The sequence below is a fragment of the Lithobates pipiens genome, unplaced genomic scaffold (genome assembly GCF_037356315.1).
Source record: "Lithobates pipiens isolate NorthernLeopardFrog02 unplaced genomic scaffold, aLitPip1_a1.2 Scaffold_25, whole genome shotgun sequence".
NCBI lineage: Eukaryota > Metazoa > Chordata > Amphibia > Anura > Ranidae > Lithobates > Lithobates pipiens.
This window is the reverse complement of record NW_027507787.1, coordinates 192,282,111-192,306,043: the sequence shown is the minus strand read 5'-3', so window position 1 is coordinate 192,306,043 and position 23,933 is coordinate 192,282,111. Positions and strand designations below refer to the sequence as shown.

Here is a 23,933-nt window from a genome sequence, read left to right as displayed (position 1 = left end):
CTGAGATTTTACAGAGATGGCCAGTGAGATCTTCAGATCTCACCTTCATAAACCGGCCATCTGTGTAAAAGTGAATGACAGAAGGGTGTGTCCTGTGATGAGAAGTGAAGAAGATGTTCTCTGCTCCTCACCTCAACTTTATAAACAACAAATATCAAGATGAGAGGATCAAAACAGAATGATACCACATCCCATATATAATGTACACAAAATCCTAATAGAAAAAGGGAAGAGAAGGGGGCCAATGGGGCTGAGGGGTAACCAACCCCGGGACTTTTAATGGTATCAAATCAAATAAATCAAAACATTCATTTTAATTCAATTTAATCCAAAAGATTTTTCCACAACATCAATATTAAAACATCAATGCATAACCATGAGTGAAATTACCAATCCTGTACATAAAAACAAAATTAAGCTCCGATTCTCAACATGTTTCGCTCGGACAAGCTTCCTCAGGAGATATTGCAGCCCACAGTAAATGCACTTAACAAGGATTCCCCAAATTTTTGATGTGTATTACTTCATAGGTGATAAATTGATGAAGGCAAGTTTGAAAATACAATGGCCAAATAGAAAACGCTTCCCCAAGAAGGTCTGAAAAGCGGTACAACCAAACGGTAGAATCAATAACTAATAGCTTATCAGCTTGAGGGTATAAAGTGGAGTATAAAGATAGTAGCCACTAGTGTTGTCAGTCAGTATCAGATGAGTTGCACCCAGGCATTCTAAATGAGAGGTAGCCAAAGAGTATTGCAGAGTTAGAAGAAACTATCATGGAGGGATCCTCTCTCGTCAATTGCCAAGTTCTTTTGGATTAAATTTAATTAAAATGAATGTTTTGATTTATTTGATTTCATACTGTTAAAAGTCCCGGGGTTGGTTACCCCCCAGCTCCATTGGCCATCTTCTCTTACCTTTTTCTATTGGAATTTTCTGTACTCAACTTTATAAACTGGCACACATGACAGATCAGCCAAGATGATCAGGAGGATCTTGGCTTTTCTCATATTCATAAATGGACACCTCTGCATGTGCGATTTCTCCTGCAGGATCAGGGCCCTCTTCCTTTTTATAGCACACAGGACTTGAGAGTCAGACCCAAGAAACCCACCAAGGAAGACCCGGGAAATGCAGTTAACCCCTAACTTCCCGCTGGGGCAGAATTAACCACTACCTGCCTACACAATGATTATGTGAACAAGCCCTAAATATTCACCCTTACCAATTATAACTGAATTATAAATAGTTATTACTGCAACATACTGTATATTGACTATTACAAGCAATGTTGACTTTGTTGAAATTACTAAATAAAAAACAAATTGAAATCATTCACAAAATTGTTCTAATGATATTTTCTTTTAACAGCATCATGATAGGAAATGGGGATGAGTGCAGCAAGCTCTCAAGAGATGGTTTCAATCCACATATTCCTCACCCAACGTCCCAAGTTCAACAAGAAGGAAAACAAGAGACTACCATGGCTCAAGAGGGTATTGGTGCAGCTATGAAGCATCAAATCACAACTGAAACTGATATTGATATTACAGCACAGATGTTGCCTTCTGGGGGAACTCAAAGTCATATTCATGTGGCTAGAACAGCAGTTAGTGAAACCTCAGCTCAACAGCCCACAAATGTTGGCCAACAAACCAGCATAATTCATCATTTAATTGATCATCCGCCAATCTCTCTTGCACCATTTTTTTCCCCAGGAAAGCCTACAGAAGATGCTTTTGCAAGAAAAAAAATAATCAGCGAACGAATGTGTGATCCACAGGGAACAATTGAATCGTTGGCAATACACAGTGAATATAAAGGTGACAGTGGTATAGGGGACTCTGAACTTCGAATAGACAATACCACCGATCTTTATAGTGATTTGGAAACACTGCAGCTAAATACACTAGAGCAGAATAAAAATTATTTGAAAATCAGTCAAAATTGTATGAAAAATGAAGATTTAAATGATGTTTATGTGAGCACACTAGACAAATGTCAACTTAAAAAAAATGATCCTGCAGAAGAAATAAAATGTATGTGGGTAAAACACTCTGATCCACAACTTTTTAATGCACAAAATCCTTATATTCAACAATTTAATGTCAAAAATTGTGTCTCAGACAAATTATATGATGCATCTTCTCTGGCTAAAGTATGGCATGTGTCAAGATCTTGTCTGCCTGGGAATAGCTGCAAGGGTATGCCAACCTGTGGCACAGAATGTGTGGGGAAATGCTGTGGTGAGATCCTTAGTGAAAATCTTGTGACATCAAAGCCTTCAGGCCCTTTATGTGATCCAATTGGACAGCCAAAAAATGCATTTATGCAAACAATACCAGTTTTCACCTCACCTGAACAGAAAGCGAATAACCAATGCCCTACACCCACTAAAGATCATAATTCTTTTGATAGTGAACGTACAGAAGGATCTGAAGGTCAGAAGAATCTTGATTGCGATTTAGCAAAAGACTACTTCACAAAAATAAAGCACTGTGAAGAAGATCAACAGAACAAACCTCCCTTCATTAGTGTACAAAAGGGCATACACAATATGGGCTTTAAAATAATGGACACTACACATGTGGAAACATGTTCTAAGGAAACAGGTGTTACACTTAGAAGGCTAACACCACAGTTAGGCATATCCAGTGGTGCAGACATCACAAATATGTCCACTTCTGCTGTAGGTGACACTAATAACTTTAACAGCATGACTCTTGTAAAGCCAGCATTCCATAAAGACGGTGAGCTACAGGACCATATAACATCTATAATTACCATTCAAACCAAAGGCACTGAAAATAGCACATTTTCAGATAAGTGTTCTCAGCTGGAAGATATAAAGGAGACGTCAAACATAAAATCTGTGCTTTGTCATAGTTCATCCATTATGGGGAAAAACATACCACTGGGGGCTCAAACTTCTGTGTATACCAGAAACTTGACAGCAATGAATAATTCTATCAAGACATGTGTACAAAATGATGCTTCAAGTGGTGTAATGAATGCAGAACATCACAGAGATATTGAACTTTTTAAACAAAGGCAGAAACCTTGTTTTAGAGACTCCATGCACTCTTCTGAACCACCATTCCAAAGCCTAATTTCTGCTGATCCTCCGTACCATAGCACAGCCTTCTATGATTGTTCACCATACCAGAAAACAAGCTCCTCTGTTGATCAGAGCATAGTTTCCTTTCCTGATCCAGCCAACAATAACACAACATCCTCTACTGTTCCATCTTACCAGAGCACAGACTTCTCTCATGATGTATCCTACATGAACAAAACTTCTTCTGAACCAGTTTACCAAAACATAACCATCTCTGATGGTCTACCATACCAGAGTAAAGCCCCCTCTGATAATGCACCATACCAAAGCACCACTTCCTTTGGGGATCCACACTATCAGAGCACAACCTCATTTGACCATTTAACAAATCAGAACACAACATACTCTGCTAAACCACACTACCTGAGTGCAGCTTCCTCTCCTGATCTAGTCGTCAGTAACAACAAAGTTTTTTTTCCTGATGCATCTTACCATAGCACAGACTTCTCCACTTACCTATGCTATAAAAGCACAACTTCTTTGGATCCAACTTACCAAAACATGACGACCTCTTATGATCCACCACACCAGAGCACAACCTTCTCAGATAATCCTCCACATCAGAGCACAAACTCCTTCGAAGATCCCTTTAACCAGAGCACAACCTCCTTTGATGATCCACCACACCAGAGTATAACTTCCTCCAATGATCCTCCCCATCCTTGTACAACTTTTTTGGATCTAACTTACCAAAACATGACCTCCTCTAGTGATCTAGCTTACCAGAGCACAATATCCTCTGATGACCCGCTACACCAGAGCACAACCTCCTCTAATGATCCTTCACACCAGAGAGCAATTTTCCTTGACGATTTTCCACACCAGAGCACAACCTCCTTTGATGATCAACTGCAACAAGGCACAACCTCCTCTGATGATCCAGCATACCAGAGCATAACTTCTTCCAATTATCCTCCCCATCTGAGCACATCCCTCTCCGTTGACCCACCGCACCAGAGTACAACCTCCTCTGATAATCCACTACACCAGAGCACAACCAACTCTGATGATCCTCCACACCAGAGCACAACCTTTTCTGATGATCCTTCACACCATATCACAAGCTCCTTTTTTTATTTCCAATGCCAGAGCACAACTTCCTCTCTTAATGCAGCCAATGATAGGGCAAGACTCTCTACTGACCCATCCTACCACAGCACAACTTTTTTGGATCCAACTTACCTAAACATGACCTCCTCTTGTGATCTAGCATACCAAAGCACATTATACTCTGATGATCCCCTACACCAGAGCACAACCTCATCTATTCATTCTCCACACCAGAGAGCAACTTCTTCTGATGATTTTCCACACCAGAACACAAGCTCCTTTGATGATCAACTGCACCAGTGCACAACCTCCTCTGATGAACCACCACACCAGAGCACAGGCTCCTCTCTTGATTACTACTACCAGAGCTCAGCTTCCTCTCTTGATCCAGCCAATGATAGTACAAACTTCTCTACTAACCCATTCTACCAGATCAAAGCCTCCTCTGATGATCCAACTTACCAAAACATTATGTTGTCCAATTATCCACCACACCAGAGCACAGCCACCTCGGATAATCCACCACACCAGTACACAACTTCCTCTTATGATCCACTGCACCAGAACATAGGCTTCTCTCTAGATTCCTACTGCCAGAGCCCTGTGTCTTCTTCTGATCTGGGCAATTATAGGACAAACTTCTCTACTGACTTATTCTACCAGAACACAGTCTCCTCTGATGAACCACCACATCGGAGCGCAATCCCCTTTGATAGTTCTCCACACCAGAGTACAACCTCCTCTGATGATACACAACACCAGAAAACAACCTCCTCTCGTGATCCACTACATTGGATCACAGGCTCTATTCTTGATTCATGCTACCAGAACCCAGCTTCCTCTCCTGATCAAGCCAATGATAGGCCAAACTTCTCTACTGATCCATCCTACCAGAGCACAATTTCTTGTGATCCATTGTCAAAGAACAATACTTCCTCTGACGATTCACCATACCAGATCACAGGATTTTCCCTTGATTCTTATTACCAGAATTCAGCTTTCTCTCTTGAGTCAGCCAATTTTAGAACAAACGTTTCTACTGACCCACCCTGCCAGAGTACAATCTCCTGTCATATTATGCCACACCATAGCACCATCTCCTCTGATAAACCACCACACCAGAATACAACCTCCTATGATAATTCTCCACACCAGATCACAAGCTCTTCTTATTCGGACTACCAGAGCAAAGCTTCCTCTTCTGATCCAGCCAATGATATGAAAATCTTTTCCAATGACCCATCCTGCCAGAGCACAACATCCTTTAATCCAATTTATCAAAACATGACCTCTGATGACTCGCCATACCAATGCAAAACTTCCTCTGAAGATCTGCCACACCAAATTAATAGTGTCTCCGCTGATTCAATTTGCCAGACCACAATCTCCTGTCCTAAGCTACCCTACCAGAGCACAGCATCCTCTCCTGATCCAGTCAACAATACTGATCCATTCTACCATAGTACTGACTCTTCTTATCTACCATACCAAAGCACTACTTCTTCTAATCCACCATACCAGAGCATGTCCACCTTTGCAGATTCCCCCTGCCAAAGAGTAACCTCTTTTCCTGATCAACCCTACCAAGTCACAAGCTCTATACTAAAATCAACTTTTCAGTCCAATAATACCTCTCAAGATCAAGCTGGTCAAAGGGAAAACATCCACTTTGATCTAAGCAGCCAGGGCTTATGTAATAACGCTGTTACAGGTAATCTATGCACAAGTTCCTCTCCTGATGTATCTTATAATTGCACATCAGCCTCCTTTGTTCCATCAAATCTGTGCCATGCTCTGATAACACACTTTACAAATTCTTCAGATTTTAAGCTATTAACAAAACCAATACAAGATGAATATGGAGCTTTAGTCAAGAAGAATGACTATGCATTCCTAGAAGAAATAAGAAGAATATTTTTAGATTGTCAAGGTCAAGGCTTAACAATTTTAGACTCAGGGATTGTCTTAACAAAAAATGTGACTGTGGACAACAGCATTGCTCTTGCTGCTCTGGTGAGTTCACTTAATGAAATTCAGATGGTAATGCAAAGGAAGTTAACTGAGAATATTTTGGGGCAGCAAATGAAATCCAATACATTTTTAGTTAGTTATAATCTAAGCACCAACATTCTCACAACATTAAGCAACAAGATCAAGCCACATTTTATGGTGTTTCAACAGTGCACGAAGTAAAAATATAAGGCAAAATTATGTGATCCAAGACTGAAATGTAAACATAACAAATTGCTAAAATATCATACTTATTATAAAAGAATCCTATCAAGGAGAAACATTAACCATATGCATATTAAAGCACACTACAATAGTACAGTACATACGCAGGGGTTGATTTACTAAAGGCAAATAGACTGTGCACTTTGCAAAATGCAGTTGCAAGTCACTCTGCATGTGCAGTTGCCCCAGAGCTTTGGATGATGGAAGTCAGCAGAGCTTCACGTGCAAGCAAAAATGCTTTTTTTTTTTTCCTTGCACATGCTTGGGTATAGGGATGGGCGAACAGTTTGGTTAGAGCATAACTTTGGGCCGAACTTTGGTTGTTCGGATGTTCTGCAGCCTGGTTCGAATCCCAACTACAACACCACCCACCTGGAGTTTGCATGTTCTCCCTGTGCCTGTGTGGGTTTCCTCCAGGTACTCCGGTTTCCTCCCACAATCCAAAGACATGCAGGTAGGGTAATTGGCCTCTGTCCAAAATTGGCCCTAGTATATGGGGACCTTGGATTGTGGGCTCCTTGAGGGTAGGGACCAATGTGAGTGTGCAGTGTACAGGGATAGGGACAATTGTAGACACTCACTCAGGTTGAACTGGATGGACTGGTGTCTTTATTCAACCTAACTATGAAACTATGAAACTTTGGAGGAGGGGGACCTTATGGACTGGCTGCCACTGCTTTGAATAGTTCAAAACATCTGTACCTTGTGCATTCAGTTATTTATTTATTACGGGTACTTACTGTATACAGTGCTGTCAATTTAAGCAGTATCACTGCCCTTACAATCTAAGGTCCCTAACTCATATTCATACATACACATACTAGGACCAAATTAGACAGGAGCCAATTAACCTCCCAGCATGTCTTTAGAGTGTTAAAGGAGTATTGATTACTGAACACGTGTCATGTGTCTTTTTGTGTTTGTCGTCAGGTTAAAATTATTTATTTATTATAGGTACTTATATAGCGCTGTCAATTTATGTAGTGCTTTACATTTATATTGTACATTTACATCAGTTTGCCCTCAAGGAGCTTACAATCTAAGATTCCTCTCATTCATACGTACACATACTAGGGCCAACTTGTACAGGAGCCAATTAACCTAGCAGCATGTCTTTGGAGTGTGGGGGGAAATCATAGTACCTGGAGGAAGCCCGCACAGGCACAGGGAGAACATGCAAACTCAGGCAGGTAGTGTCATGGTTGGGATTTGAACCAATAATCCTAGTGCTGCTAGACAGAAGTGTTAGCCACTTAACCCCTGTGCTGCATTTTTATTTAATTTTTTTATTGTAAAACTGTGATGTCTCATGAGCACAAAAAGTACATGCTACCTGCAAGGACATGAATTTATTCAATATGGACATTCATCACATGCTTTATGATGACATGTTAGTAGAAACTGTTTTATGTGGGGGGTTGTTTTGTATTTAGATGCTATTTTACACCTTCAAAACTATTTTGGCTATATGCTAGATACATTGAACATTGCTGACATATTATTCTAAATATATGGCCAGTTTGCTCTTTGAGGTTGATTTACCAAAAGCAAATAGACTGTGCACTTTGACACCCCAGACAGCTCCGCCTCTCTTCCCCTCCTTCCTTCCAGAATCCTCTAGAAGCAGAAGGGAGGTAACCAAACGATGATGCTATCTGTGAGTCACCACCTACACTGAGCCACTCGCAGCCCATACAGATCAAAACAAAAAGGCCTAGCTCACAACTAGGCCTGATTACATTTACCTGCACTTACGAAAAATCCAACTCCTAGCACCTACCTAAAGTAGAGGGTGCTACACCATAAAATAAATACATTCCTTATTTGGTTATTGTTGTATTATTTGAATGTGGGGATCATTTCTCTTCTTTAAATGTATTTGTTGATGTGTTTACATTTCAACACTGGATTTTATGCTTTTTAATTGGGTTAGAACTTCCGTCATGGCAGTCATCAATTTGGAAGGTCTCCCCTGTGTTCTTATCCCAAAACACAAGGAAAAGAAATGAAAGGAAAGGGAGTCAACAGAAAAGCACTGACAGAAGGAAAAATCTCATGGGGGTATTTCTATGTAGCACATCCAACATTGTTACTTTTAAACTAAAAAAACAATAATATAATGATCACCTTTCATGTGTAAAAAAATAAAATAAAAAAATAAATAAAAATTGTATATATATATATATATATATATATATATATATATATACACACACACACACAGTGGTTATAAAAAGTCTACACACCTTTAATGTGACCTATAAACTGTACAGCCGAGTTGAAAAACAACCTGAAATCTTTTAGGGGGAAGTAAAAATAATAACTAAAATAATGTGGTTGCATAAGTGTGCACACCCTCTTATAACTGGGGATGTAGCTGTGTTCAGAATTAAGCAATCACATTTAAACTCAGTACGCATCTGCCAGTACATACCTGCCATCATTTAAGGTGCCTCTGCTTAATCCCATATAAAGTTCAACTGTTCTAGTAGGTCTTTCCTGACATTTTCTTGGTCGCATCCTACCGCAAAAGCCAAGCTTACAAAGCATCAGAGGTATCTCCTTGTTAAAAGGTATTAGTCAAGAGAAGGGTACAAAAGAGTTTCTAAGGCATTAGATATACCATGGAATACAGTGAAGACAGTCACCATCAAGTGGAGAAAATATGGCACACCAGTGACGTTACCAAGAACTGGACGTTCCTCGTAATTGATGAAGAAAACTGGTCAGGGAGGCTGCCAAGAGGCATACAACAATATTGGCTTACAAGTACTGGCTGTGTGGAACATGTGACAACAATCTCCCGTATTCTTCATACATCTGAGCTGTGGGGTAGAGTGGCAAGACGGGAAGCCTTTTCTTGCAAAAAAAAAACATTCAAACACGGCAAAATTTTGCAAAAACACATCTGACGTCTCCCAAAACCATGTGATAAAATGTGTTATGGTCTGATGAAACCAAGGTTGAACTTTTTGGCCATAATTCCAAAAGAAATGTTTGGTGCAAATCAACACTGCACATCACCAAAAAAAAAACACCATACCCACGTGAAGCATAGTGGTGGCAGCATCATGCTTTTGGGCTGTTTTAGCTAGACAAGGGTCCTTCATCAAGGTAGGCTTCTGCTAGTAAGCTGAACATGAAGAGGAACTTCACCGTTCAGCATGACAATGGCCCAAAGCATACATCTAAATCACCAAAGAAATGGCTTCACCAGAACAAGACTGAATGGGCCAGCCAGAGGCAAGACCTGAATCCCATTGAAAATCTGTGGGGTGGTCTGAAAAGGGCTGTGCACAGAAGATGCCACCGCAATCTGACAGATTTGGAGTGTTTTTTCAAAGAAGAGTGAAGTCAAGATATGTTATGCTGATAGACTCATATCCAAAAAGACTGAGTGCTGCAATAAAATCAAAAGGTGCTTCAACAAAGTATTAGTTTAAGGGTGTGCACACGTATGCAACCATATTATTTTTTTTATTATTATTTTTACTTCCCTCCACCTAAACGATTTTAGTTTGTTGTTCAACTGAGTTCTACAGTTTATAGGTCACATTAAAGGTGGAAAAAGTTCTGAAATGATTTATCTTTGTCTCATTTTTTTTACACCACAGAAACCTGATATTTTAACAGGGGTGTGTAGACTTTTTATATTCGCTGTTAATATATATAAGTGTATCTGACTATAATGCATAAAACAATATATGCATGACCATCAGATAAATAACACACAGCATATTATGTGAATAATGCATATAAATCATAAAGAATCATAGACATCAGTCCATGAAAAAAAAAAAAAAGTCCATAAAAATCCAATATAGTTGATCTTTCTGACTATGCAATCCCATCCACTAGAACGGATCTTTGCTTAACAGAAAACACACACCTCAGTGCCCTTCACCCCCCAGATGGGTGTCCTCTCTCTCCACTGCTTGAATAGACCTCACCAGTAAGAAGAGGTCAATAGCGCTTTGCAGTAGTATAGTGGCCTTGCTTCCACTGGCTAGATACTCAAGTCCACAGCTCCCAGTGAGATGTCAATCATATAAAACATAAGATTAAAGATCGATAGTGTATTTATTCTTACTCTGGGTATTGGTTTGCACAGTCACATTAAGACACGCTACACAGCTTTTACAGGATAATGGAAGTATGCTTATGAAAATGGAGGTTGTTAGCACAAAGTCTATATAGCTAGATATTAGACATGTGCGATTCGTTTCATACTAATCTCAAATTCGTACGAATTTCCCTAAATTCGTACATTCGGGAGGATCCGAAATACAAATTGCCATGCGTCTGAATTTTGTATGAAATACGAACTTTTGTTTACGAATCGCAAGGAGGAAGTCAGCACAGCACAGGGATGGTGGGAGCCCCTCATCTAATGAGAATTCGTATTTCGGATTGGAAATTCTTCAACGGAATTTCGTATTTTGGCTAAAAACCAAACTTCCATCAGCATCGACTGTCATATTGAGGTATATTTTTGCCTTTAAATTCATCATAAAGAACGTTCGTACAAGTTAACGAAGCTAAAGACAATTCGTATTTCGTACGAATTGAAATGGAATTTCAGACACGAAATACGAAGTACGAATTCATTTTAATACGAACCGTAACGGAACAGAACAAAACAAATTTATTGACAGCGCCCATGTCTACTAGATATCTATCTCTTATGTCTTGCTCTCCCTGGATTCCTCATTACCAGATGGCCAATCCCCCAAAGCCGCTGCACTTCACTGGCCGCCCCCTTTACTGACACCTTTATACACAATGCAGGACCACTGGGTCCTGCGGCGTACATAAGCACATTCACATTCCAGGTCTGAAGAGTAGGCAGAGTAGACTGCCAGCTGTTGAAGGAGTGAAGAGTTTACAAGTCCACATGTAATTTGGGTTTTGCTTGATTACAGTATATTTTGTAATTGCCACTTTTAATGTAAACATTTTGAAGTCGCTGTGATCTTCACATGCCGTACATGACTACTAACCTGATTTATTGATTTTCAGAGCGATGGATCTGAGCTGGGAATGCTGGCTCCACCTTCAAAGCTTTTCTTCTACTACCAGCTGGGAAAACACTTTTACATCACTAAGCAGCTGAGTGAGCAGTGGTATTGCGCTCAAGACCGAATAACAAAAGTTACCATGCTGATGAAAAAGGTAAATGATATATTGGGGCCTGTAGCAGGAACTTTTCTATGATATCACCTTCCTTCTAGTCATTTTCAATAACAAATTATACATAAAATACATCAATAATTAGGAATATACCCTCAGCCCCAATTATTTTATATTTTAGTCTGCAGTGCAGGATGTGAAAATTTTGAAAACTGCAAAGAACCTGTCATTATATTGGTCACTATGCCATCTTTATCCTGACTGCATAAGGAATCATGCACAAAGGGCATCTAAACGCCAGAATTCATAGTAGAAAAAAAAGCTGCTTAAAAAATGCATCTGAAGCCATGTAAAATGGCCAACAGAACGAAATCCATACAATCCATCCAGACAATTTGACCATGTGTGGGCTTTATTGGTCCTTTGCTGTCGAAAAAAATCAGGCGGACTTTAGATTTAGAACACTTCAAATCTTTCCGACAGACTCGAGTCCAGTTGAAAAATCAGTTCGTCTGTATGCTAGTCTGACGGACGAAAACTGACGCTAGGGCAGCTATTTGCTTATTCTAGTCCGGTTGTACGTCATCACAGTCAAATCCGTCGAGCTTTGGTGTGATTGTGTTTGGCCAAGTCCGTTCGTTTTTGGAAAGTCCGTCGGGAAGACCGTCGGACCTAGTCTGCCGGGAAGTCCGGTCGTGTGTACACGGCATTACACACGCGATTAGACGTGTCAAGCATTTAAATGTTAATGGATTCCATTGGCCAACATATTAATTTATTTCAGCCACTGGAATGCATTATTGTGCCTAAACTCATCTAGTATATAGGCATAGTTATGCAAATTGACACGCATTTAGGCATGTTCAGCGCATTTTCTGTTCTTCAGCTCCTCTCCTGAACATGCTTGCACTACACGTGGAGGTACCTTTTGCGTGGTGCGTGCTTAGCAATGCCCAGAATCAGGCTGCAGTAATGTAAAGAACTTAACATTAAGGCAGTTCTCCAACTTAGAAATAAGCCTTAGCTGTGTGCAGTAAAGAAATACAGAGTTCCTCTGAAAAGTGACTTGTCCCATGTCACTACACACTGTAACTTGTATGTTGCATTAGAGGGGACATGCTGAGCCTGCGCCCACTCCACCAGTCCAGCGTAACTCTCTTACCCCACTCCCAGTAACAGAATGGGGTCCTGCTGTGCACATAGTGCAGACCTTATGCATGCTCTCGCTTACCTCCTTCCTTCCCGTACCCCGTGACCAGGCCATGAATCTCTGTAATGCGAGTTTGGATCCAATTGCTACTGGAAACTGACTGTTAGTCCTTGTACACACGGTCGGACATTCCGACAACAAAATCCGTCGGATTTTGTCCAACGGATTTTGTCCGAAACTTGTGTTGCATACACACGGTCGGACAAAGTTGTTGGAAAATCCGATTGTACGTAACGTGACAACGTTATTTAGTTACGACGGGACTATGTTCAGGCTAGTAGCCAATAGCTTTGGTCTAGGAATTTGATCTGAGCATGCGTGGCACTTTCTCCGATCGGAATTCTCTACACACAATCGGACAAAGTCCGATCGGATCATGTTGTCAGAAAGTTTTATAGCCCAGCTCTAAAACTTTGTCCGTCAGATATTCCGCCGGAAACAGTCCGATGGAGCTCACACACAGTCGGATTATCCGACAACACGGTCCGATCAGACATTTTCCGTCGGAATGTCCGACGGTGTGTACAAGGGCTTAGGGAGGGAGCCAGACATCAACCCCCTCGCTACTGGAGCACCTGTCGCCTTACCAGGCACCACATGAAGAATGGTTGCTTTTAGCTTGTTCCTTCACTTGGTGACCCATAGCAACTATACTCCTCTTCTTGTCTTTGCTGAGTTAACCCTTTATAATGATATTACTTCATACCCCTATGTGCTTTAGAGACCCAGAACCAACATGCACCTCTTTGAATAACTTCAGACCAGGCTCATAATGGTTGAAGTAATTTTTACTGATCAGGTTGCAGCATACAGTTCAATATGAACAATGTTCTTCCCCTAACCCTAACTACTGTGGTGTGGCTGCCCAGGCATACCTCTGTGAGGTGAGAGTGCATTATGGCATTGTTCATGGCTTGGATGTCTCCAGAAGTCCTGGTGTCTTCATCAGCAGTCCTTATTCCACGTACAGAACCAACCAGTTCAGCTAGAAAGAGCCTATTCCTGGACCTCACCCTTCCCCCTTTTTATAGCACTAGTAGGCTGGTTAAGACCAAAAAGCCCGGGAACTGAACTTCCACAAGTTAACCCCTTTCCCCACCTGGGCCAGCCACTAACTTACTAGAACCAAACACAATTCAACCTGTCTACACACTTTTGATTTTTTTTTTTCAGCCTCTTCTAATACATCTGTAAACATCTATGTTTGCATGAACACTTAGGCTAACATAGATGTGCTTTTACAGGCAGAAACACCTGTTTTTAAGTCCACTGTGCACAAGGCCTCCTTCACTTCACAAGGCCTCTCCTTCACTTGCTAACCTTTAGTGAAGGTGATGTTTCAGACGCTGTCTCGGCCTTCTCAGGGAAGTCATATACACAGCAGTTGCAGAGAACAGCTTCTGCGCAGGCCAAACTTTTGCAGAACTTCCAGCATACGGTTTACCTCATAATTGGCATCATAAATTGTTTGAAGGAGAAAATTCAGCAAGTAGAATCGGAGAAGGAGAAACAATTCCATTTGGCTTCCTTTATTTAAAATTATTGCTCAAATTCATCTTTTTTACCCTCCTCCTCCATAACTACATCTCCCCACTGCATTTCCCTAATCATGATAAATTCCTGTTCATATTCTCTCCCGTCTCAAGTGCGATAGCTCAAAAAGGAAGTTCTTTCCCCCCCTTGCTCGTCTCAGCAGCCATTTGGCTGTTTGCCGTCATTATTTCTTTAAAATATTTACTCATGAATATTAAGCACTGCTATTAACAAGGGAACCTGCTGACAGATTCTAGGGTAATGGAGACTATCATTTCTAGATATTCTCAAGCCCAACGGGAGTGTGGCAGGCTGAGGGGGAGGGAGCATTTGTAATTAAAATTTGAGACTCTTCGATTAACTTGTGGTTAGTGTATTTTTGTTTTCGCAGACTTAGAACAGATAACAGTAGGTACTGCAGGTTGCTGTATGGAGAGTTTGGTTGCCACTATTTTTACAGTGATCGGCTGTAAAAAATTCATGGCCTCCATGTTGTTATTGTTTATTAGGCTTCCATGTTATGTTTGCCTGTGTTCCACCCACCAGAGTAACGCAGGCAACAAGTAAATGGCTAGTGCAGTTCAGCTTGGGCTCCATTTATAACAGAAAGCAGATATAGCTTTTCACTATCCTCAGTATTACTCAACATTGCGGGCTGCATTTTACGAGCCATTCATAAAATGCCACCCTTGGTGGGGATCCTGTGGTGAGTTCTCTCAGTCACATGACCGATTTTTTTTCCACAAACTTATTTTTAATCACACTGTGCTTGCTTCAAAATACCGGAGCAGGTGAAGAGCAATGCATTTTTTTAAACCGCACTACTGTAGGTTTTGTTTTTGAGCAGTTGTATAACCTTGGTAAGGAATACTACTGCTTTATAGACCCCCTACCCCCCTCTCTTAAGATTAGGAAGTTCATAGGCCTCTGGATAGTACTGCAACATATTCATTGTTTGGACTCTTGCATACAGCAAACGGGTGTATGCAAAAATTAGCCATTTTTCTCTTTTTGTGCGTATGCCCATATGTTGTACCCTGTTATATACACAAGTGTAGCAGTGCACAGCCATTCATGTCAATCACAAGCTGTGTGCTGCACCTGGGCTACCTGGGTGGAGGAAATACGCTGACAATTACGCTAAACAGGTTCAGCCAGCATATGAACCAAGAGGCCTTTAATGTGCTTCCTTCTCTCAAATAAGTATGTGTCTGTGCATAATCGTTTGTGTGAATTGACTTCAAAATTTGGTTTGCAAGGAATTATTTAACATTTAAACTGCAGATTTCACTAAAATTCCCTGAACCTGGAAATGTCCCTTACCATTTTCATCATCTTCACTCTTTTTAGTGTGGGTTAAACTAAAATACAATACTGCTCTAATGCTGCAGAAGGTGAGTCTTGTGGCTGGTGACACTGTGTGCTGGTTGAGATATAAGGTTCATCAGGTTTAGCTTAGACTACAGAAAATGGCACCTGGCCACACACAGGATTAGCGGACTGTAAGCTAGCAGGAAGACAGCAGGAATGTAATTGTGCGAGTTCAGCTGAAGTTGCCAAAAGTAGTACAGAAACTACTTTTCGGAATTGGTGTGGCACCAAAAAATTGCCATCGCACTGATTCGGACGGTGCCATTGCCGGCAATAGCCGCCAATTTGGCATGCGAATTGATCACTGCAATGTGAAGCAGGGCTAAAGCTAAGATAGTAAAAGATAATGAGAATTGGCTTCTGATTGGTTCTCCACCCATAGAAGACCCCACCCAATACCAATTGCCTGAAATTCATTGGGGGGGGGGGGTTCTTCTATGGGTGGAGAACCAAGCTGAAGCCAATTCTCATCATCTTTACTATCTAGCCTGCTGATCTTTTGTGTGGCAGGGTGCCATTTTCCTGTAATATTGTGTGGGTGCCATTTTCCCATAATCTCATGTGGCAGGGTGCAATTTTCTTGGAATCTTGTATGGCAGGGTGCCATTTTCCTGTAATCCTGTGTGGCAGGGTGCCATTTTCCTGTAATCCTGTGTGGCAGGGTGCCATTTTCCTGTCATCTTGTGTGGCAGGGTGCCATTTTCCTGTCATCTTGTGTGGCATGGTGCCATTTTCCTGTAATCTTCACTATTTTTAAAGTGGCTCATGTTATATCATTCTTACCTATCTCTAACAGATTTTTGATGGAGTGCCACCATTTAGATAAGCAATTGTTTTTTTGGGGAATAGTAGCACTAACAGCAGCTTTCAGTGAAAACACTGGCAACAGGGATAATGGCTTCTTAAATTACTGAGGTTAGAAAAATGAATAAACAAATATACAGTATAATGAAGTGCTGTATATGTGTATATCAAAAAAGGTTTTTTAAGGTAAACCAAGCCTAAGGGAGTGGGATGTTAACGGTGCAATAAGTCAAAAACTGTATTCTTATTAAAAAATTACAAAATTTATTTATACATAATTCATAAAAGCAGAACAATGATCCGTATAATCATACTGAGGTTATATACAACTTTGTGGTCCAATAGATGGTAAAGTTGAGGTAGTTGCGATTGATTTATCCCGACATGTTTCGCTTAATGCTTCATCAGAGGATAAGCCAACTACCAACATAATAAATTCAAAAAAGAGAAAACATAAATTAATTTCACAAAATACATTTCTTTGTACATAATTCATACAAGTAATCGACATATATAGTGTTTAAAGGACACTATATATGTTGATTACTTGTATGAATTATGTACAAAGAAATGTATTTTGTGAAATTAATTTATGTTTTCTCTTTTTTGAATTTATTATGTTGGTAGTTGGCTTATCCTCTGATGAAGCATTAAGCGAAACATGTCGGGATAAATCAATCGCAACTACCTCAACTTTACCATCTATTGGACCACAAAGTTGTATATAACCTCAGTATGATTATACGGATCATTGTTCTGCTTTTATGAATTATGTATAAATAAATTTTGTAATTTTTTAATAAGAATACAGTTTTTGACTTATTGCACCGTTAACATCCCACTCCCTTAGGCTTGGTTTACCTTAAAAAACCTTTTTTAATATTTCTAAAAAAAAAAAAGGGATGAGGTGTCAATTAATGGGGTACTGATGGAGGTTTGAATCATTTCCTTGTTTGTATATGTGTATAGTTTTTTGAGCTTAGGGACAATGTTGTGCAAACTTTTACTAGACGTCTAAAGCCAAAGTCATTCTAGCTAATGTCACTGCTAAAGAGATCCAAGAAGAAACAACGGGAACTGCAGCATGTGGATTATTGAGGGTTCTAGGCTCCCCCCTCAATTATGAACTATTTCTGCAAGGGGCCACAAAAACAATAAAATGCTATATACAGTACTTCCAATATATTGGAGATGCTTTTGCACAACAAATCCAAATTAAACTAGTGTTGTTCTTCCAGGTACTGATGGTGCCCAGTAAAATGTGGTTTGTTCTGCATTAAAGCAGAATTAAATTCTGATAGTTGGACTTACCTGTCTCTTCTGTCATACTGTAAGTAATTAATCCCTGTCTGTCAATATTAATGTACACTAAGCCACACATGCATCGCTCAGTGTACAGTTATGACAGAACTCGGTACTGATCTGACTCATGTGGCTGAGTCCAAACCTAGATGGAATACCGGGAGAAGATGGCAGCACCTGTGACAGACAAGAGTGCTGACATTGCAGTGCTGAAGGAGATCGTTTGACAGGTAAGTCTGTTATAATGTGCTAATTTGCTGTGCATAGTAGTACAGTAAAGTGTATGCACATACTAAAAATAAAAAAAAATGCAAAAAAAAACTCAAAACAGGTTAGCAAGGGTCCGTATATTCAGCATTGTACCTGGAGCTCCACTTTCATTTATTAATAAATCTCACTTTGATCATAGCAATCTATTCTTTTTTTTTTTTAATCTGCTAAAACTGATCTTCTCTGTTTCCTAGGTCCCTGTCATCTCCAACTGGATGAAGCAATTACATAACTTCTTACTTCTCCCTAAGCACCCCAGACTTCTGACTCCATATGCAGCTATCAGCAACAGGACTGGCTCTATCCTATTTTTGATGGAAGACAAACCTCTACTAGGCACTAGAAGTAAAATTCTTTTCAACCATTTATGTGTAGTCATAATTTCTTTTTGGCACAATGACATATTCATAGCCATACATAAATGACTATGATGCCTAGCATTTTGTGGCTGTATAATGATTCTTCTAGGCAGCAATATTGTTTGGCATATCGTTTTGGCCAGTCTTCATGAATATGTTGTTTCACACTAGGCATATGATGATATTTGCGTCCAGATCAGCATAAATAGTAGCAAGGCCATCTCAAGTACAGCAGTGAGCAGTAGTAAAGTTTAATCTCCCGAGTAGGGATGAGCCGAACACCCCCCGGTTTGGTTCGCACCAGAACCTTCGAACGGACCTAAAATTCGAACAAACTTTAGAACCCCATTAAAGTCTATGGGACTCGAACGTTCAAAATCAAAAGTGCTAATTTTAAAGGCTAATATGCAAGATATTGTCCTATAAAGGGTTTGGGGACCCGGCTCCTGCCCCAGGGGACATGGATCAATGCTAATTTTTTTTTTTAAATGACCGTTTTTTCGGGAGCACTGATTTTAATGACAATTAAAGTGAAAAAAAAGTGAAATATTCCTTTAAATATCGTGCCTGGGGGCTGTCTATAGTATGCCTGTATTACAGAAACAGAACAACACCAGCAATAAGGGGTAGCGTCAGGTGTATACTGTGCAGGAGGCACACAACACCCACTTTAACATCGCTAGGTTCCCAAGCAAAAATACACTGTCCCTGCCTATCTTGCTCTCCCTGCACGCCAACACACTACACAAGGCCCCCTCGCTGGCGGCCTTATATAGTGTGGGGAGTGTACTAAACCCCCCTGAGCTATAATTGGCTACAGGCATCCTGCCTGTGGCCAATTATGGCTCTCCTCACTGCCAGCGCTGTGATTGGCCAAGCATGCGAGGTCACAGTGCATGCTTGGCCAATCATGAGCCAGCAATGCACTGCGATAGCGTAGTGCATTGTGGGCCATTTGCGCCACATGAATATGGTGCGAACAGTCCACAAAGTTCTGAATTCGCCGAACAGGAGAACAGCCCGTGTTCGAGTTGAACATGCGTTCCAGTCGAACACTGAGCTCATCCCTACTCCTGAGTGCTGGGGTTCATTTATTCCAGCAATACTGGTCTTAGACCGACTGGGTATACACTGTCCAAAGGAAAAGGAGGATGGTAGCAGAGGGGCAAGGGAACAAAGGCAGCTTACAAACTAATTATTACAGAAGGGGTAGTTCATTGTGATGTGCTTCTGCTGGTTATTATTGGGCCTTTTAAGAGCATTGGTGCACTTAACGACAGTCCTAATAAAGCTGCATGCAGTATAGGTATGGTATAGTTTCTGGAAATGTGGTAAAGGTTTGGTATAATACGTCACAAGGTTGGTACAGGTGCAATCTAGGTTTGGAATAAATGCAGTATAGAGTGCAGTATGGATGCAGTATGGATTGAGTACACTTGGTGTCGAGCGCTCAGTGGCTCAGTCCCTGCTGGCAGTATCAGCAATGGGTGAATAGCCCTTTCACCAAGCCTCGGGATGCTGTGGTGACCTCTTGCAGTAGAAGGGGGAGCTCCCTTGGTCTCTCCCCGAAGGCCCTTTGGTGATTAGTGGTGAGAAGCAGAGGTTAGCTGGATGCTGCAGTCTCCCTGCGGCAGTGGTGCAGGTGCTGTAATGTGGGCAGTGTTGCACTGCCTTCCGGGTGTCCTCACTCCCAGTCTCAGGCTCACATGTCCTCTGGTATGGCCTCCTACTAGCATGTGATTATTCAGACATGCTCTCTCTCTAAATCCCTCATTGTAAAAAGGAAGAACTTTCCTGGGCAGTTTAATAAAAATCACCTCCCCACTCCTCCTACTGCACAGTGCCTATTGGGATCTGTAATGTAATGCAAGTCTATTCATCCCATTGTATGGCTGCTATCTCAAACTACCACTGCCAGGATTCTCTAGAAGTCTATGGGCTTGCTTGGCTTTAGCTCTCCCCCTCCTGGCTGGAGAAGAATGGTGCAGCATAACATCAGTATCTCAGAAGAGAAGAATAAAAGGCAATGTCTCCTTTTCCATATTGCTGTAGCCCAGTACCTGGTGCACACACATTTTTAACAAGTTATCAGGGGTGTCCAAACTACGGCCCTCCAGTTGTTCAGGAACTACAATCCCCATCATGCCTAGTCATGTCTTTGAATGTCAGAGTTTTACAATGCCTCATGGGATGTGTAGTTCTGCAACAGCTGGAGGCAGGGCCGGCGCTACCACTAGGCGGAGTAGGCAGCCGCCTAGGGCGCACTACTACCTAGGGCGCACTTACGGCCTCTGTCCAGGGTGAGGTCAGCTTTCCTCTCCTGATCGCTCGCTCCCGGTGGTGTGCCGCCGGCGCCACCAATCCCCCATGTTTCCCCTTGAGCGCCCGCTGTGCTCACATGGGTTTAACTCACAGCGCCGCTCAGGGACTCCTTTGCTCCAGCCTGTCCCTGTGGAGCGGCGCTGTGTGTCTCTGTGAGTGCAGCGGAGGGGCGGGGCTCAGCGGAGATGGGAGCGGAGAGGTCTGTCAGCTGACCTCCCTCCCGGCGGGGACATCGTGGAGCGGGTGGAAGGCGCTGGCCTGGCCCCGGCGGGGACATCGTGGAGCGGGTGGAAGGCGCTGGCCTGGCCCCGGCGGGGACATCGTGGAGCGGGTGGACGGCGCTGGCCCTGGAGGGACATCGTGGAGGTGGAGTGGGTGGACGGCGCTGGCGTGGACTCCTGAACAATTCTGCACACCCAGTGCTGAGGAGAGGCCCGGATTATGGTCGCTGAAGCATCAAAGAGCAGAGGTAAGGAGGAGGGTGGTTCTTCCCTGATCTACATTGAGCTGTATGGAGAGAGTTTGTGTGTGAGTAATGCAGGAACTAGGAGTCAGGTAGGTCAGTGTGATGGTCAGTGTGATGGTCAGTGTGATGGTCAGCGTATGTGTCAGCGTATGTGTCAGCGTATGTGTCAGCGTATGTGTCAGCGTGATGGTCAGCGTATGTGTCAGCGTGATGGTCAGCATATGTGTCAGCGTATGTGTCAGCGTATGTGTCAGCGTGATGGTCAGCGTATGTGTCAGCGTGATGGTCAGCATATGTGTCAGCGTATGTGTCAGCGTATGTGTCAGCGTGATGGTCAGCGTATGTGTCAGCGTGATGGTCAGCGTATGTGTTAGCGTATGTGTCAGTGTGATGGTCAGCGTATGTGTCAGTGTGATGGTCAGTGTATGTGTCAGCGTATGTGTCAGCGTGATGGTCAGCATATGTGTCAGCGTATGTGTCAGTGTGATGGTCAGCGTACGTGTCAGCGTGATGGTCAGCATATGTGTCAGCGTATGTGTCAGTGTGATGGTCAGCGTATGTGTCAGCGTGATGGTCAGCATATGTGTCAGCGTATGTGTCAGTGTGATGGTCAGCGTATGTGTCAGCGTATTTGTCAGTGTGATGGTCAGCATATGTGTCAGCGTATGTGTCAGTGTGATGGTCAGCGTATGTGTCAGCGTATGTGTCAGTGTGATGGTCAGCGTATGTGTCAGCGTATTTGTCAGTGTGATGGTCAGCATATGTGTCAGCGTATGTGTCAGTGTGATGGTCAGCGTATGTGTCAGCGTATGTGTCAGCGTATTTGTCAGTGTGATGGTCAGCATATGTGTCAGCGTATGTGTCAGTGTGATGGTCAGCGTATGTGTCAGCGTATTTGTCAGTGTGATGGTCAGCATATGTGTCAGCGTATGTGTCAGTGTGATGGTCAGCATATGTGTCAGCGTATGTGTCAGTGTGATGGTCAGCGTATGTGTCAGCGTATGTGTCAGCGTATGTGTCAGCGTATTTGTCAGTGTGATGGTCAGCATATGTGTCAGCGTATGTGTCAGTGTGATGGTCAGCATATGTGTCAGCGTATGTGTCAGTGTGATGGTCAGCGTATGTGTCAGCGTATGTGTCAGCGTATGTGTCAGCGTATTTGTCAGTGTGATGGTCAGCATATGTGTCAGCGTATGTGTCAGCGTGATGGTCAGCATATGTGTCAGCGTATGTGTCAGTGTGATGGTCAGTGTATGTTTCAGCGTATGTGTCAGCGTGATGGTCAGCATATGTGTCAGCGTATGTGTCAGTGTGATGGTCAGCGTATGTGTCAGCGTGATGGTCAGCATATGTGTCAGCGTATGTGTCAGTGTGATGGTCAGCGTATGTGTCAGCGTATGTGTCAGTGTGATGGTCAGTGTATGTGTCAGCGTATGTGTCAGCGTATGTGTCAGCGTATTTGTCAGTGTGATGGTCAGCATATGTGTCAGCGTATGTGTCAGCGTGATGGTCAGCATATGTGTCAGCGTATGTGTCAGTGTGATGGTCAGTGTATGTTTCAGCGTATGTGTCAGCGTGATGGTCAGCATATGTGTCAGCGTATGTGTCAGTGTGATGGTCAGCGTATGTGTCAGCGTGATGGTCAGCATATGTGTCAGCGTATGTGTCAGCATGATGGTCAGCATATGTGTCAGCGTATGTGTCAGTGTGATGGTCAGTGTATGTTTCAGCGTATGTGTCAGCGTGATGGTCAGCATATGTGTCAGCGTATGTGTCAGTGTGATGGTCAGCGTATGTGTCAGCGTGATGGTCAGCATATGTGTCAGCGTATGTGTCAGTGTGATGGTCAGCGTATGTGTCAGCGTATGTGTCAGCGTATTTGTCAGTGTGATGGTCAGCGTATGTGTCAGCGTATGTGTCAGCGTGATGGTCAGCATATGTGTCAGCGTATGTGTCAGTGTGATGGTCAGTGTATGTGTCAGCGTATGTGTCAGTGTGATGGTCAGCATATGTGTCAGCGTATGTGTCAGTGTGATGGTCAGCGTATGTGTCAGCGTGATGGTCAGCATATGTGTCAGCGTATGTGTCAGTGTGATGGTCAGCGTATGTGTCAGCGTATGTGTCAGTGTGATGGTCAGTGTATGTGTCAGCATATGTGTCAGCGTATGTGTCAGTGTGATGGTCAGCGTATGTGTCAGCGTGATGGTCAGCATATGTGTCAGCGTATGTGTCAGCGTGATGGTCAGCATATGTGTCAGCGTATGTGTCAGTGTGATGGTCAGCGTATGTGTCAGCGTGATGGTCAGCATATGTGTCAGCGTATGTGTCAGTGTGATGGTCAGCGTATGTGTCAGCGTATGTGTCAGTGTGATGGTCAGTGTATGTGTCAGCATATGTGTCAGCGTATGTGTCAGTGTGATGGTCAGCGTATGTGTCAGCGTGATGGTCAGCATATGTGTCAGCGTATGTGTCAGCGTGATGGTCAGCATATGTGTCAGCGTATGTGTCAGTGTGATGGTCAGCGTATGTGTCAGCGTATTTGTCAGTGTGATGGTCAGCGTATGTGTCAGTGTGATGGTCAGTGTATGTGTTAGCGTGATGGTCAGTGTATGTGTCAGCGTATGGGTCAGCGTATGTGTCAGTGTGATGGTCAGCGTATGTGTCAGCGTATTTGTCAGTGTGATGGTCAGCGTATGTGTCAGTGTGATGGTCAGCGTATGTGTCAGCGTGATGGTCAGTGTATGTGTTAGCGTGATGGTCAGC

The 23,933-nt window shown here is 42.4% G+C and overlaps 1 protein-coding gene across 1 annotated transcript in view; it reads left to right on the top strand.

The window, feature by feature from the left end:
* LOC143930763 (uncharacterized) overlaps positions 1-23,933 on the top strand; it is a 72,437-nt gene that overhangs the window by 30,358 nt on the left and 18,146 nt on the right. The window contains exons 3-5 of the mRNA XM_077455339.1: positions 1,372-6,181; positions 11,423-11,575; positions 18,218-18,368. Of these exons, the coding sequence (XP_077311465.1) occupies positions 1,372-6,181; positions 11,423-11,575; positions 18,218-18,368 (5,114 nt within the window). The remainder of the gene's footprint in view (positions 1-1,371; positions 6,182-11,422; positions 11,576-18,217; positions 18,369-23,933) is intronic.